General features: G+C 39.5%; 2 gene segments (V, D, J or C); both read right to left on the bottom strand.

The window, feature by feature from the left end:
• Positions 1-1,031: 1,031 nt before the first annotated feature.
• Positions 1,032-1,653, bottom strand: LOC120555138. The segment is given in 2 exon segments: positions 1,032-1,345; positions 1,562-1,653. Coding segments are annotated over 2 exon segments (366 nt in total).
• Positions 1,654-10,725: 9,072 nt separating this feature from the next.
• Positions 10,726-11,198, bottom strand: LOC120555104. The segment is given in 2 exon segments: positions 10,726-11,039; positions 11,147-11,198. Coding segments are annotated over 2 exon segments (366 nt in total).
• Between the last annotated feature and the right edge of the window lie 7,188 nt (positions 11,199-18,386).

Here is an 18,386-nt window from a genome sequence, read left to right as displayed (position 1 = left end):
ACTCACTGGGACTCTGCTACTGGTTTCACTCTGATACTGATCTCAGTCTGCTCTCTGCAACTCTCTAATTTTTAATTTGATATCTTTCAATAGCGATATTTGCTTGTTGCAATCTTTCTATATTAATTCAGTGTTTAAAGACAATAAAGACGTGTTCATCAAATCAGTTGTTTTCATGTTTGTTATTATCAAAGTGTCTCTTTCCATCTGTTCTTAAGTGTGTTAGGGACTTTTTGAATTCCTGAGGACAAACTGATCTAACAAAATGTTATAAACTCTAATAATGACTGCAGAAAGACAGTTTAGGATTATATAAAACAATGTCTGGAATAATAAACCTTTGGAACAAAACTCATGGTCAGAACATTTCAATGATACATCATCCAATCATCTCTTATTACTGAAATGTGTTTAAAGTAAGGACTGTTATATTGTATTTGCTTTAAGTGTATCTAAAAAATTGTCAATGTTATATTGATCAATATTTGCTAAATCTTAAATAAAAAACCATATCGTCAGCATAGATGGAAGTAAAATGTCTGTCATCTTCAGTTCAAAATCTGGAAATATTTACATTGTGTGTTCTGCTGAAGATCCACAAATAGACAACAAAAGGAAATAATTTTAACGTTTCTCATTTACATACTGATGATTAATAACTTTACAACATGAATGAAATAAACTTTTGTAATGTATTTCAATTATGAGTATTGAGTTTCTATGAAATCTGGCTAAATATTAAATAATCAAATCATATTTACAGTTTTAGTGTTCATGTGTTATCATACTCTTTGGATTAAACCTATCAAATAATTGAAATTATACTTTTAAGAGAAGTTAGATTTGATGTGCAGCAGAATGTCAAACCCTGTTTCGAGTAAAGACTTTAAAGTTATATAAAGTATATTTAGTGTTCAAAGTCGAATATTATTAAATCTAGTTTTGTTCAGTCAAACGTGTGTTATAGTTTCAGTGCAGCTGTTGAGTCAGATCAGTTCCTCTCCAGCTGAGTGAGGTTTTTGTACGACGTTGTATCACTGTGTGACTGGATAGCTTTGATATTGCTGACAGTAGTAAACTGCTGCATCTTCAGTCTGAACTCCACTGATGGACAGAGTGTAGTCAGAGTTTGATCCACTTCCACTAAAACGATCTGAAACTCCAGACTGACGGGTTGAAGTTGAATAAATCAGGAGTTTAGGAGCTTCTCCAGGTTTCTGAAGGTACCAGTGGAGTCTGCTAGTACTAACAGCTGAACTGGCTTTACATCTGATAGAGACAGACTGTCCTGGAGCAACAGACTGAGATCCAGGAGACTGAGTCAGGATGATTTCTCCTGATGAACCTGGAAAACATGAAAAAGAGCAGAAGGGTTATTGAGACAAATCCAGCTTGGAGAAAGATGATCAACATCCAAACAGAAGAGTCTCATTTCTTTAACACGGAGAAGAGATGGAAGAAGGTAAATGCTGCTTGTTCCAGTCTTTCTCCATCATAGCAGAACATCATTGAGGTGAACCTGGTTGCATCCTGAAGCAAAGTTTTCAGAAGAGAGTCTCACCCTGAACAAGGAGCCCCAGGGTGGCCAGCAGTAGAATCAGTGACATCATCATCATGCTGCCCGCGTGTCAGTGTCTCTGAAAGTCCTGGACAGTCACTGATCAACACTGGCCTCTTAACGGCTGGGAGCAGAGAGGCAGGACACATATGCAAACACACAGAGTCAGTGAACTGTAGCTGTCCTCAACATGTCATGCTGTTTCCCCCTCAGTGCTGAGAGCATGGACCTACATATTTACATATTCACATGGAGAGGAGATTGAACTGGTATTGAAATTGTACTGATTGAACTGATATTGAAATTGTCTGGTAGTAAACTGATCCAGTGACTTGTGGACAGTTTTGTTCTGTGTTTCCAGTTTGGTAATATGTTTTTTTTTTTTTTATAATGATTAGTACGGTGGCCGACAGGGCCAACGCCCTGCAACTTCAGAAAACACAGGCAAATAGACAAAACACAAGCAAATTAAGAAAACAACTTCATTAATTTGAAAACACATGCACAGCATTCAGCAAACGCGCTGCATATACACACAACACAACCAAATACATAAACGCCCTGCATATACACACAACACAACCAAATACACCAACGCCCTGCATATACACACAACACAACCAAATACACCAACCGCGAATAACACACAACACAAACAAATACCAACGCTGGCCGAATACACACAACACAACCAAATACACCAACGCCCTGCATATACACACAACACAACCAAATACACCAACGCCCTGCATATACACACAACACAACCAAATACACCAACGCCCTGCATATACACACAACACAACCAAATACACCAACGCCCTGCATATACACACAACACAACCAAATACACCAACGCCCTGCATATACACACAACACAACCAAATACACCAACGCCCTGCATATACACACAACACAACCAAATACACCAACGCGCTGCGAATACACACAACACAACCAAATACACCAACGCCCTGCATATACACACAACACAACCAAATACACCAACGCGCTGCGAATACACACAACACAACCAAATACACCAACGCCCTGCATATACACACAACACAACCAAATACACCAACGCGCTGCGAATACACACAACACAACCAAATACACCAACGCGCTGAGAATACACACAACACAACCAAATACACCAACGCCCTGCATATACACACAACACAACCAAATACACCAACGCGCTGCGAATACACACAACACAACCAAATACACCAACGCGCTGCGAATACACACAACACAACCAAATACATAAACGCCCTGCATATACACACAACACAACCAAATACACCAACGCGCTGCGAATACACACAACACAACCAAATACACCAACGCGCTGAGAATACACACAACACAACCAAATACACCTACGCGCTGTGAATAAAAAACGATGCAAGAAGAAAAGCACACAAACCCCGGAAACAAATGCAACAAAAAAACGCTGCATCCAGATTCCACAACGGAAGTTCTCCAGACCTCTAGAGGGAGCAGCTCAGTGGAACAGCTGGATTTATGACCCACGGGGAGAGAGCACTCTGCCTTTTTATTAGAGTCGGGTATGGCTGCACAGTAAAAAGAGAACTCCCGTCTCATGCCCTCCTGTCCATAGACTGTATATTAAATTCATATTATTATTATTATTATTATTATTATTAATAACATAATATAATATATTAGTAATATACAGTCTATGCTCCCGTCTCAGCCGGGAGGCTGGTGCCGTGCTCGAGCTTCGACTTTTCAAAATAAAAGCTTGCGTCTAGTCCGCTCTTCTTCCTTTGGTGTTTTGGATGTTTTTGAACTAAACAGTACGGCAGTCATGCTAATGAATACAAACCCTTTTTCAGCAGATGTCTTACTTACAACACGAATAAATCCCACGGTAAATTGGCTGGGTTACTAAACAGGGAGGGACTATAAATCGAGTCTGTTTTGTTTTTTTGTATTTCAAGAGCGAATTGCTCCACAATATGAATACAGATTGATCACTTATTTTGTTGTTTAATCACAATATTACACTTGAGGAGGCCAACGTACACTTCAGTGATGCGCCTTCGGACCTGGAAATTAAACCCTCTCATGTAATATGGCTTAAACAAACGTCAACGTTAAACGCTGATGCAGTTTTAAATGTTTTATTACCACGAGTTTACAGACACGTCTCTGCTGATTGAGTTCCACCTGCGACCTGAGCCCAGACACACCCACCAAACGAGAGAAAAGATAGGGTGAGGCTATTTGCACCCCTGGTACAATTAGCAGTGTATGCTATTTGCACCCCTGGTACAATTAGCAGTATGCTATTTGTACCCTGGTGCAATTAGGGGTGTATGCTATTTGCACCCCTGGTACAAAAATCAATGTATGCTATTTGCACCCCTGGTACATATCAATGTATGCTATTTGCACCCCTGTGCATTTACAGTACCTTGGCATATATTTACACACAGTTATCCATACTACTCATGTATTACACCTTTTGGGAATATTATCGCCCTGACATTCTTACCCTAACCATAACCATCCCACTCCTCTTGCCTAAACCTAACCAACCCAACCAGAGCAGGCATATTCATGAGTCTTCCCCTACCACCCTGCGTTCGCGGGTCCTGACTTGCGCAATTGCATGAAAATTATCCAATCCAAAGTTATTATTCCAAAAAATAAGATCACCACACAGGGGAATCGATCTCCAAACGCCGATACCAAAGGCAAGCGCACTAACCACTCACCTAGCAGTTCTTCCAAGAAGCTAAACAACTTTTTACCACTTGGTTTCTTCAAGCCTCGGTTGCTAGGTAACCATACTGTATACAAAAAAATAGGTACTAACTAACAAACTAACGGTTGTATGCTTTCACTGAAGACAGAAAGCGCAACTGTAGTATCCATTTTCCGCTAGAAATTCAATTGTTATAAACTTTAGAGACAAAACTTCCCTAATATGCCAGTTTCTGCGGTCATGGAAGATGAACGTCCGCCATGATTTCGGTGCACGCGAGCAACGTTTTTTTGTTGTTACGTCACAGGGTGTAAATAGCTCAGCTGTGTGGCCGAGGCTATTCGTACCGGGGGTGCAAATAGACACTCCGGAAAAGATATCTCAAACATGGACTTAATATTTACAGTCTATGATCTCATCATTGCACACCGTTCTGAGATTGAACGTCTCTCTCTTTTTTTTTTTTTTTTTTTTTTTTTTTTTTTTTTTTTTTTTTCTCTCTCTCTCTCTCTCTCTCTCTCTCTCTATCCCCTCCCTGTGGGGTCGAAAATCCAGCTGTTCCACTTAGCTTCTTCAGCAACTTGGCCGCTTAGTGAGCATGCTGTGTGAGTGCAGGTCCTGTTATCTTTAAATGTTTGTAGCACTTCATGGCTATATGAGTGCCTATTGTCTATAAGACTTTGATATACTCAATACTTGTTCAAGTACGTCTGTAGGCTAGGTCTTCACTTTTTCAACTTATTTATCCTGAAAATTACCAAAACCACCAAATCATGGATCAAGTCCAGATGAAAACCTTGTTTGATGGCATTCAACAGGTTAACGCTGATTTAATGGACTATTTTGACACCAAAGTGGATCCTATCTGTATTACACTGAGTGAAATGAAAGAGTCCCTGACTAATCTAGGAGAGCATGTTTCAGAAATGGAACAGCGTGTGGGAGCAAATGAAGACAATTTAAGCAATCTCCTCACCCGGGGTCGAAAAACTGGAAAATGACAAGCTTCACTTAATGTTTCATCAGGGTACCTGAAGGCGTTGAAGGCCGCGACATGCTGGATTTTATGGCCCGTCTGATCCCTCAAATCCTGGGGCTGGATCATTTTCCCACTCTGCCGGCCATTGAAAGAGCGCATCGTACTCCTACATTTCCTCAGGGCGACAAACCCGGTCCGCGGCCAATACTGATCAAGCTTCTAAACTTCCAGGATAAGGTGAAGATCCTACGGCTTGCCAGAGAAAAAAAGAGCTGCTATTTAATGGGAGTCGTATCTTCATCTATCCGGACTACAGTGCCGACCTGACGAAAAGGCGTCGCTCCTTTGACCCGGTTAAGCGGAGACTCCGTGATCTCCAGTTGAGGTTCTCCCTCCGATATCCCTGCACACTGAGGGCCTAATTTACTAACAATGTCATCTTTGATTTCTTCCAGTAACTCTAATATTGCACGGCTGCTTGATCTGTAACGCTAAATGATGTTGTGTTCACTGACAAAGTGTGATTCTTCTGTTTAAAAATATTTTCAGCCTCGCCTATGTCTTCGTCTTGCTCAAATTACTGTTGCCATTTCACCAGCGGCATAAAGGTCTACGAGGAAACTCGACTGCGGCTGGTTTGGACCTGCTTTTAAGAGGCGGAGAATTTCCCCGCAGAATAGAGGCGCGCTCTTCCTGACAGTCTTTGTAAATACCACGGAATATATAATTAGGTGCACTTTGCGCTTATCCTCCCACCTTTTTGGGTGGAACTCCCACTTTCCCCACGACCCTCCCACAAACGCATATTGAAAGCGCAACTTGTCTCTTCTCGCTCATGTGGCAGACAATCTGCGATTTTACCCAAGTGCGCCCTGTTTGTAAATAGCCCGCATCGGTTACGTCCGTCTTTTTCGACCAATTAGCGCCTGGAAACAGACGCAAACGGCTTGATAAATCTAGCCCACAGTGTGATCTCTGATGGCAAAGAGCAGCTTTTTACAGATCACAAAGCTGCAGAAGCTATCTTTATGTCCTCTGCTAACGCCTCCATGAACTCTATAGGCTAGATCCTAGCCTTTCATCAGCCTCCTCAATATTGATGGTAGGGGAGACCAGGGACAGTTGTAACAGGGGACGGTTGTAACACCTTGAATTCCTCCAATCAGAAACAACCTAGAGTGAGGACACTCACTGTGCTTGTGCTCTGTCAGTTTCCCTCCATTCTCCCAAAGAGGGAGCCACATTTGAAACTTCCTGACTGACTTATCAACAAAAGTTGTTTTTGAGGTAAAAAAACTACTTTTCTTTGTGATGTACTTTTTTGGATGCTGTTATGAGATCAAGTGTCTATGAATTCATACAAGTATTATTAGAATCACTGTTTTGTAAGCTAAAAATAGAAATGGCTAACAAGTGTCAAACTAGCATTTTAGCTAGCTCACATGAGATGAAAACATGGTTGGTGATACTGGGACGGTTGTAACGCCACGTTACAACCGTCCCAGTATCACCAACCAACTTTCATTTATATCTTAAAAACTTATCAAGCTAAAAAAAACTGCATATTTTGCTGTGACACCAGAGGTTCTGTCAACCTCTACAACTCCTTCACCCATTGTGGCAACGGTGGCATCCTCCATGCCACTTAGAGCATCATCCCCTGTCACACCTATGGTGTCTGAGCCTGAGCCAACCTCCTCTGCTATGGACACAACTTTTTCACCCGTGTCCATCCGTCCACACCCAAAAGCTGGGCCAAGAAAGCAGACGACAAAGGGCAGGAAAAGAAGGGAAACCGCTGTCCTAACAGAAACTCCCGTGAAAAAACAACTGGAGGCTGAGAAAAGCAGGTCTGCAGCTAAAAGAAAAGTGAATTTCGGCAACAACAAAAAATCCAAACCGAAGAAGCTGAAAATTCAGGACTCGTCTGATGATGAAAATGAATACTGCATTGTGTGCTTGGAGAGCTTCTCCAGGCCAAGGGAGGTCTGGCTCCAGTGCTGGTCCTGTAAAGCCTGGGCACACAAGGACTGCACAGATGGACGTGATTTCTACACTTGCCACAACTGTGACTCGCGGCCGCCCCCCCCCCCCCCCCCCCCCTCTGTTTTTTTTTTTTTTTTTTTTTTTTTTTTTTTTTTTTTTTTTTTTTTTTTTTTTTAAAAAAAATTATTTTTTTCATTCTAATTTGATGGCTTTACCTCTTTTTTGTCATGTAGTATGAAAAAAAAGTAATCACTACTTAAACACATGAAATGAATAGTCATAATAACATGACTGATAAATTATATTTTCCATTTTGAGTATATGATTGATTCATTGTGTATATTTTAGACATGTTACAACCGTCCCTGACATGTGTTACAACCGTCCCTGTACACTGGGACAGTTGTAACAGCGGAGAGACTGTATTCAAATCCATTTTGCAACCTGTACATATTTCATAAAACCAATTAAATACATTCTTTCAGCAATTGACAGATTGAAGTTTATGATGTAACACATTGGTTATTCCAGTGTAAATGGTTTTTGAGGTATTGCTAAAAATTGCAAAAAGTGTTACAACTGTCCCTGGTCTCCCCTACTACGACAACCTGGTAAGAAGTCGCAAAAAGAGCCATGTCAGTGTATGAACAGTCAGTGCCTGACTTTTGGATTTAATATGTGTTTATGCCTGTGTTTTATTTTTTGCTACTATGCCGCTATTTTCTGTGTATTGTTGATGAATGAAAATATAAATGAAAACGGGCACCCTTTTGACTAGTTTAGGATGGTGGTAAATTAATTAATGATTATTAATCTATCAGGCACCTTAGTGATATGGTCACTCTTTCTCTTTTTGTTTTTTTTGTTGCATATTAAGTTTATCCTCATATTTAGGATAGGAGGTTTAACAAACTCTGAGTCTGACCCTGATGTCTGAGTTGATTTACCCTGAGATGGAAACTCTGAGTTTTCGGTTCCAGAACAGCTGATTTGAATTGGTTCAATCAACTTGGAGTATGTTCACTCAGGGTTACGCGCGTGCACAAAAGGCAGCATGAATGGAGCCATGATTCTACGATTCACCATGGTAACACCCACAAACAAACGGGTCGGCAGAAATACTCATGCGCACAAACGGCGAGTTTGAACATGTGTTTCGTTAAAAAAGCAAGACAGCGGCTGCTGCTGCAAAAGAGAGAGAACTGGTGTGGGAGAAAATTGCTGCTCGAGTCAATGCGTACGCATTAACAGTGTATTAATTTCATATTTAATCACAGTTAACTTATAATATTACTGGTGAAAACTGGAATTGTTATTACACCTATAATTTCATTTAGGTGCAATCCTGCGGGCGAAAAAGTAAGCTATACTAATCCCATTCTGAGGCTGCCGCACCATATCATTAACAGAACTATAATGTATAATTTATTTCTTTTTAATGGCTCTACTGTCCAGGGAACACTACAAAAACGTTTAAAAAACGTTTGAGAGCGAGTCACACTTTTCTGATGGCTCTGCATACAGTGTCTTTACTATTACAGTATGATCCGCTACACTGTTGTAAAGTTTGCAAAAAACGTAATGCGACACAAAGAATCTGCTGGGATGTTAAAGCCTGTCCACGATGGTTGATGTTAGTGATATGAGGATAAGGTATCTACATATCTAATGGACTGTGATAAAAAATACCTCTCAAATTGGTTATGTGGAAATGAAAATACATCTATAGTCGGGACTCAATACCGACGTCAACTCTCTGTGAATTAATACAGCTTTTTCATCAACGGGATCGTCGACAAAAGGACATGACATGTTTGAGAAAAAAAATGTTTTATAATCTGCCTAATATAAACCAATGAGTTTTTTTATTCATGCAGATCAAACTGCATTAAAATGCGCCTGATACAGACTGAATGAATGAGGAAATGAGTTTCTGAGAGAAACTCGAGGTTTCTTGAAGAAAACCTGCTCCCGACCAGGTTAGGTTCACAGACTCAGTTACCATAGTAACTGACTCCGAGGTTAAGTTACCTCTCTTTCTGAAACGGAAAACCCAGAGTTTCCCTCATCTCAGGGTTAACAGACTCAGAGTTTTCACTAAACCTGCTTTCTGAAACGGGCCTCTGGGCTCCTAATGAAGGCATGTTGACCTTAGTAAAAGGGCCAAACAGCAGCTCCATGACCTTGTTCTAGTTCTGCCTGAGGGGCCTGGTAAAAAAAGTATAAAGGTTTGGAAATTTGTGTTACTTGTGCTTATTTTTTTTTATGTATTATTATTTTATTGATTTTATGTTTAATTACTTGAATTTACCTGGATTATTTTAATTTAAGCTATTTTGTAATTAATTTAAATGTATTCAATTGATTGGATGAACTATAATTTGCCTAAAGATGTTTATTTTTGTATTTTTGTCCATCTGATTGAATGCTTGTGTATAAAAAAATAAATCAGACGTTACTCAACAGTTACTCAGTACTTGAGTGGTTTTTTCACCAAAAACTTTTTTTACTCTTACTCAAGTAATTATTTGGATGACTATTTTTACTTTTACTTGAGTCATATTATTCTGAAGTAACAGTACTTTTACTTGAGTACAATTTTTGGCTACTCTACCCACCTCTGGATATAAGTTGACACACGTTCTTCTCATCATATTCTGTTCAAAGTTCCCAAAACAAATACTGTCTTCTCTCTGTCGTCATTCCAGTCTGCTGCAGCCAAAGACTGGAACTATCTCAAAAAAAACTAAAGCTGAAAACTTGTATCTTCATGTCAGCTTTTAACAACTCTGTTATGGACCTTCTCTCTGATACATGCGCTGTTTTGGGAACCTCAAGCATTCCCTCCCCATTATCTGTCTGCTGGTTCCTGTTGCCCCATGCTGATTGGTGTTGTCTTGCTGCTGCTGTTTAGCTCTGCATGTTGAATTAGTGCTTGTGTTTGTTGCTCGTGTTCTGTCCTCGTTTGACACCATGCTTGGTGCTAGCGACTGTATGTCATTTCTGTTCTGCTTGCTGTGATTGGGTGGAAGTAGTGGAGGTGTTGGAAATGTTTGGATGTTTGCTGATCATCTTTTAACTGACAATTTGACATTTCTCTATTAGCCCTTACACCCCTCCCTTAAGAGGCTTTGTCTTTTCAAAGCTGCCATTGTAAATGTATATGTGTTTTACATGACTTGCCTGGATAAATACAGGATGAAAAAAATAATAATTAAAAAACTCAGACAGGTCTGTGTCCAGAATGAAACTAATAATGAAACACGTTGTTTTGGTAACTGTAATGGGACTATTCAACAAACTCTTGGTCATTTATTGTATTTGTGTGTGTGTGTGTGTGCGTGTGCGTGTGTGTGTGTGTCCTCAGTGAAGTGTATCAGTCTCTGCAGTAGCTTCCAGCTGCAGCAGTCAGTTCAGTTTCTGTTCAGTCTGACTGAGGGAGGTTTGTGTTGCGCCGCTTTTTCACTGTGTCAACACCCACTGGCTGTTGATGTAATGTGCACTCTGACAGTAGTAAACTGCTGCATCTTCAGTCTGGACTCCACTGATGGTCAGAGTGAAGTCAGAGTTTGATCCACTGCCTGTAAAACGATCTGGAATCCCTGATTGTCGAGTGCTAGTACTATAAATGAGCAGTTTAGGAGTTTCTCCATCTCTCTGTTGGTACCAGTGTAAATAGTCAGGATTCCGACTGGTCCTACAGCTGATGGAGACGGAGCCTCCCAGAGCAGAGCTCACTGCTCCAGGCTGAGTCACTGTGACCTGGCCTCTGGACTCTGAGGATACAGAGACAAAAACATAAAGCAGCGTCACGGTTTAGTCGGCTTCATTTCAGAGGGACGGATGTTGATAGAGGAGAGGAGTTTGATTCTCTGGACTTTACCTGTGAAGCAGCAGCAGAGGAGAGTCCAGATGAGGACGGAGATCAAAGTCATGTTTTTGATGAGGAGGATTTCTGTGTCTTCTGTTGTCATGAAGGACAGCTGTCAGTCATCCAGTGTTCAACTCTCAGGACTATAAACTCTCCCAGAGCACTGGAGCATGGTGCTGCTGATGCAAAGTGGCTCTCTATGGAAATGCTCTGACTGACTCCAACAGGGACTTGGATTACTCTGATGATGCTGTTCATCAATGGATCAATCACTTTATCAGAGTATAGTAAATGTTAGATTTAGGGTCCCAAGGACCTGCTGGAACATTTAGAAGAAGTCTTTTATTCCCTATGCCATACAGCCATTGAACACAGAATTGAACACTTATTATTTTATAAGATTTAATTTGTTGAATTATTCATAGAATTTATCTGCTGCTACCTACCTGTTCACTATTGTATATGGTATTCTGTATATTCTGTATGTTTTAATCGTGTCGTGTGTATGTGTAATATACATTACGTTTACCTTTTTTGCTTTCTTATTTGGGAGAAGCCAAACACATATTTCCACTGAAGTGGACAATAAACTCAATCTAATCTAATGTGTTCTGTCTTATGTAAATTATTTGCAGGAGAAGAAACATGCATTAAGGATCAAACTGCAGCACTGTGTTATTGTCAGTTCTCTTTTCTTTTCATTTGTATTTGAATTTTACAAACAGCCTCATTTTGGTGAGTTTGTTTGTGTCAAAGAATTCTCTCTAGAGAGTGTTTTTTTCCACGTGAGAGTTTTTGGTGGGGGTCGCGCGTCAATGACTTTGTATAACTGTGGTACATGCGTGTGGTGGAGGAACCAGACTGAATGTTGGAAGTAAGTTTCTACACAAATACTAAAAAAATATGTTGTAGATATTGTAAAGAAATGTTTTAATTTTAGTTTAAAGTTGAGGAAATATATTTTATTTTTTTTTTATTAATTTGTTTTTATTTTCTCTCTGCTTTTATCGTGGAGACTAACCCTTAGACATACTAAACATTTCTTTACACATTATCTGTCAAACTGAAATTTAATTATGGTTAAGTGTGGAAAAATAAATAAACTGAAAACCTGTTCTACAAAATTCATTTATTTTTTCCACATCAATGATAACTATAACTTTAAAGGCAAATGAAGATTCGAATATTCAAACAATTGAACAGAGCAAAGATAAAGATCGGTATTTGAAAATGTGCAACATCTCTTTACTGTGTCATGTATTGTTTCAAAGTTTGAAAACTATTTAACAGCTTTTTTTTGTTTTTTGTATGATCGAAATCCACATGAAGGACATTTGATGTTGTCCGCCATTTTCTATTTGTTTCTATTATAGTAAATACTTTAAAATAATTAAAGTAGTAATGTTAGGTTGGTGATGATTTTGATTTGGAGGTTTAAAGATTTGTCCAAAAGTTGACATTTTATTTCCAGTGTATAGTTTGATATATATCAGCTCATTGTGGAGATGATTCTCTCTGTGCTGATTTACATGAGAGGCTTCTTAAAGGGAAGTGAAACAATGTGTGAGTGAGTGACTGGTGGAGCAGAAAAACCATCTGACAGAAACTCCTTAAAGGAGAAAACCAACTCTCACACAGTCAAGGTGTCCAAGTGTCTGCTGGTTGATTGACAGCTGTGTGGTCCCTGTCCTCTAAGCTGATTGGTGTCTCCTAGGTGATGTCCGTCCCACCCTGGACGGTGCTGCCCCCCTCCAGTGATGAGTTGATCCAGGGGAAAGGCCACGCTCATGTGCCTGGCCAACAAGGGCTTCCCCCTCAGACTGGAGTCTGGCCTGGAAGGTGGACGGCAGCAGCAGCAGCAGCTGGGGGGAGAGCAGGAGCCCCCGGGTGCTGGGGAAGGGCGCAATACAGCTGGAGCAGCACCCTGAGGGCTCCCTAAAGACCAGTGGGAGAAGGTGGGCTCTGTGACCTGTGAGGCCACCCAGGGCTCCCCAGACTCCACTCTCAGAGACACTGAGGAGAGACCAGTGTTCCCAGTCCTGACCTGACTCACTGGGACTCTGCTACTGGTTTCACTCTGATACTGATCTCAGTCTGCTCTCTGCTACTCCCTCTCTCTCTCTCTCTCTCTCTCTCTCTCTCTCTCTCTCTCTCTCTCTCTCTCTCTGTTTATCTCTTTCCCTCACTCACTGTCTGATTACATGTTTCATTGATAAAGTGTGTTGCATGTTTTAATTTTCATTATTTTAACACAATAAAGTACTTTTCATCAAATCAGTTGTTTCCATGTCTGTTATTGTAAAAGAAACAGATATATCTGCCTTAATAGTTCCAACAATGTAGAAATGTTAAACTCAATTTAGTTTAATGTAAAACTGCCTGGAAATTTCTCGAGAAAGAAACTATGAGGTAATATAATAGCATGTTTAATATATTTTGAAAATACAAAACTAATCAGATAATCATTAGTGTGACCCAGACAAGATAGAAGTAAATCCATCATTTATTCCAAATTCTTTAAAGCTTATGTGACTTCAAAAACTGCTTCACTGCAGTAATTTAAAATTAGTTTTTGTAGAAAAGCTGATTATTTTAATATTTAGAATATACATTTATAGTATATAAGAAATTCAGATATACTATGTATCTCCTAAATGAAGTGTTTACTATGTTGAATTGTTTTTAGATGTGTCTATAGACTACTATAACTGTCATGCTGAAAGCTTTTTAGAAATGTCCAGAAAGTATAAAGAATCTTAGTAAACTACGTTTGAGAAGATTTTTTTGCAATTCATTTGTGAAGTAGGAAATGATCATCATCTTATATCTGAGTTTGTCTCAGGGTCAGATCATTAGGTTTTTAATACTCTATGTGAAGATTTTGGAAAGCAAATAATTGTAGTGTTTTACTCTGTACTGAATTGTGCTGAGTCATAGTTGTCAAGATGATCTAATTAACTACAACACACTCAGAATGTTTAAGTTATAAATTGCATAGTGTCATTGATATTTGAGATTAATAAAATGCAACAAGTATACTTCATAATTTATGAAACATGAAATAAATTAAAGTTTTGTTAAAAGCTGAAATTCTTTGACTGAGCTCCTTCTGAACTGCTGCATTTGATGCCAGCTGTTGTTGTTTTCTTTCCTCTCTATCTCTTTTAGGTTGTCTATCTTTTTTACTTTTACATTTTGGATGTTGTGTGTCCTTACTGGTGTGTGTCTGTCAGTGTGCATGGGTCTGTGTTGTCTGTCCCCATTTTGGACCTGTACTGGGTTGGTTTGCGGGTGGGGAGGGGACTTGAGGGGAGGGGACATATCAGTTCCACCATGCTGTGTTCACTTTGTTCAATATGTGGTGTCACTTTTTGTTAAAATTTAAAAATTCAATAAAATAAAGTTGAAAAAATAAGAAGCTGAAATTCTTTTTCTTTGAGGTTGACAAGATCAAGTTTAAAGCAACATTAAAAGTACAAATTAAGCATTTATTAGCTATTTTTACCTAAATCTAAATAGATTTATTATTTGATTTGATACTTAACTATATTGGTAAAAGAGCTGAAATGATACAGTTGTAAAGCGTAAACTCCGTGATCTCCAGTTGAGGTTCTCCCTCCGATATCCCTGCACACTGAGGGCCTAATTTATAAACAAGCGCAGTTTGCGCTGCGTCTGTTTATGCGAGTTCGGTAATAGCGCACGCTATGCTTCCACAGTTTGAGTAGTATTTATCAACCCTGACACCCATCAGCCAATCAGCATCTTTCTCCGCCCACTGTACCGTAAAATTGCGTAGCACAAGCCGGTACATGTGCTATGATATGGCTGAGTGCAGACTGCGATATTCCCACTGCTGATGCTATGACTGTTTGAAATGATCCTGATGCCAATATTTGTAATGTAGCGAGGGAGTTTAACAGCTGCTGGACTGGGATGTGAACGCTGAGTGGGAGATTCAATTTCATCTTTGATTTCTTCCAGTAACTCTAATATTGCACGGCTGCTTGATCTGTAACGCTAAATGATGTTGTGTTCACTGACAAAGTGTGATTCTTGTGTTAAAATATTTTCAGCCCCGCCCATGTCTTCGTCTTGCTCAAATTACTGTTGCCATTTCACCAGCGGACAAAAGGTCTACGAGGAAACTCGATTGCGGCTGGTTTGGACCTGCTTTTAAGAGGCGGAGAATTTCCCCTGCAGAATGAGGCGCTCTTACTGACAGTCTTTGTAAATACCACGGAATATAGTATTAGGTGCACTTTGCGCTTATCCTCCCACCTTTTTGGGTGGAACTCCCACTTTCCCCACGACCCTCCCTCCACGAGCATATTGAAAGCGCAACTTGTCTCTTCTCGCTCATGTGGCAGACAATCTGCGATTTTACCCAAGTGCGCCCTGTTTGTAAATAGCCCGCTCGGTTACGTCCGTCTTTTTCGACCAATTAGCGCCTGGAAACAGACGCAAACGGCTTGATAAATCTAGCCCACAGTGTGATCTCTGATGGCAAAGAGCAGCTTTTGAGGTATTGCAAAAAGTTGCAAAAGCTATTTCTTACGAACTGTCCCATTGGTCTCATAACTAGATACTAAAAATTTAAAAAATAATCAAAAAAAAATACTACGACAACCTGGTAAGAAGTCGCAAAAGAGCCATGTCAGTGTATGAACAGTCAGTGCCTGACTTTTGGATTTAATATGTGTTTATGCCTGTGTTTTATTTTTTGCTACTATGCCGCTATTTTCTGTGTATTGTTGATGAATGAAAATATAAATGAAAACGGGCACCCTTTTGACTAGTTTAGGATGGTGGTAAATTAATTAATGATTATTAATCTATCAGGCACCTTAGTGATATGGTCACTCTTTCTCTTTTTGTTTTTTTTGTTGCATATTAAGTTTATCCTCATATTTAGGATAGGAGGTTTAACAAACTCTGAGTCTGACCCTGATGTCTGAGTTGATTTACCCTGAGATGGAAACTCTGAGTTTTCGGTTCCAGAACAGCTGATTTGAATTGGTTCAATCAACTTGGAGTATGTTCACTCAGGGTTACGCGCGTGCACAAAAGGCAGCATGAATGGAGCCATGATTCTACGATTCACCATGGTAACACCCACAAACAAACGGGTTGGCAGAAATACTCATGCGCACAAACGGCGAGTTTGAACATGTATTTCGTTAAAAAAGCAAGACAGCGGCTGCTGCTGCAAAAGAGAGAGAACTGGTGTGGGAGAAAATTGCTGCTCGAGTCAATTAACGCATTAACAGTGTATTCATTTCATATTTAATCACAGTTAACTTATAATATTACTGGTGAAAACTGGAATTGTTATTACACCTATAATTTCATTTAGGTGCAATCCTGCGGTCGAAAAAGTAAGCTATACTAATCCCATTCTGAGGCTGCCGCACCATATCATTAACAGAACTATAATGTATAATTTATTTCTTTTTAATGGCTCTACTGTCCAGGGAACACTACAAAAACGTTTAAAAAACGTTTGAGAGCGAGTCACACTTTTCTGATGGCTCTGCATACAGTGTCTTTACTATTACAGTATGATCCGCTACACTGTTGTAAAGTTTGCAAAAAACGTAATGCGACACAAAGAATCTGCTGGGATGTTAAAGCCTGTCCACGATGGCTGATGTTAGTGATATGAGGATAAGGTATCTACATATCTAATGGACTGTGATAAAAAATACCTCTCAAATCGGTTATGTGGAAGATGAAAATACATCTATAGTTCGGGACTCAATACCGCGTAAAATCTCTGTGAATTAATACAGCTTTTTCATCAACGGGATCGTCGACAAAAGGACATGACATGTTTGGGAAAAAAAATGTTTTATAATCTGCCTAACATAAACCAATGCGTTTTTTTATTCATGCAGATAAAACTGCATTAAAATGCGCCTGATACAGACTGAATGAATGAGGAAATGAGTTTCTCCTCTCGTGGGAGGAGAGAGAGAAACTTCGAGGTTTCTTGAAGTAAACCTGCTCCCGACCAGGTTAGGTTCACAGACTCAGTTACCATAGTAACTGACTCGAGGTTAAGTTACCTCTCTTTCTGGAACGGAAAACCCAGAGTTACCCTCATCTCAGGGTTAACAGACTCAGAGTTTTCACTAAACCTGCTTTCTGAAACGGGCCTGTGGGCTCCTAATGAAGGCATGTTAACCTTAGTAAAGGGCCCAAACAGCAGCTCCATCACCTTGTTCTAGTTCTGCCTGAGGGGCCTGGTAAAAAAAGTATAAAGGTTTGGAATTTTGTGTTACTTGTGCTTATTTTTTTTTATGTATTATTATTTTATTGATTTTATTTTTAATTACTTGAATTTACCTGGATTATTTTAATTTAAGCTATTTTGTAATTAATTTAAATGTATTCAATTGATTGGATGAACTATAATTTGCCTAAAGATGATTATTTTGTATTTTTGTCCATCTGATTGAATGCTTGTGTTAAAAAATAAATCAGACGTTACTCAACAGTTACTCAGTACTTGAGTGGTTTTTCACCAAGTACTTTTTACTCTTACTCAAGTAATTAATTGGATGACTACTTTTTACTTTTACTTGAGTCATATTATTCTGAAGTAACAGTACTTTTACTTGAGTACAATTTTTGGCTACTCTACCCACCTCTGGATATAAGTTGACACGTTCTTCTCATCATATTCTGTTCAAAGTTCCCAAAACAAATACTGTCTTCTCTCTGTCGTCATTCCAGTCTGCTGCAGCCAAAGACTGGAACTATCTCACAAAAACACTAAAGCTGAAAACTTGTATCTTCATGTCAGCTTTTAACAACTCTGTTATGGACCTTCTCTCTGATACATGCGGCTGTTTTGGGAACCTCAAGCATTCCCTCCCCATTATCTGTCTGCTGGTTCCTGTTGCCCCATGCTGATTGGTGTTGTCTTGCTGCTGCTGTTTAGCTCTGCATGTTGAATTAGTGCTTGTGTTTGTTGCTCGTGTTCTGTCCTCGTTTGACACCATGCTTGTGTGCTAGACTGTATGTCATTTCTGTTCTGCTTGCTGTGATTGGGTGGAAGTAGTGGAGGTGTTGGAAATGTTTGGATGTTTGCTGTCATCTTTTTAACTGACAATTTGACATTTCTCTATTAGCCCTTACACCCTCCCTTAAGAGGCTTTGTCTTTTCAAAGCTGCCATTGTAAATGTATATGTGTTTTACATGACTTGCCTGGATAAATACAGGATGAAAAAAATAATAATTAAAAAA

Source organism: Perca fluviatilis, unplaced genomic scaffold (assembly GCF_010015445.1).
Source record: "Perca fluviatilis unplaced genomic scaffold, GENO_Pfluv_1.0 PFLUV_unplaced_scaf_2, whole genome shotgun sequence".
In the NCBI taxonomy this organism is placed as follows: Eukaryota; Metazoa; Chordata; class Actinopteri; order Perciformes; family Percidae; genus Perca; species Perca fluviatilis.
The sequence above is the reverse complement of the archived record's forward strand: the minus strand, read 5'-3'. Positions and strand labels throughout refer to the sequence as shown.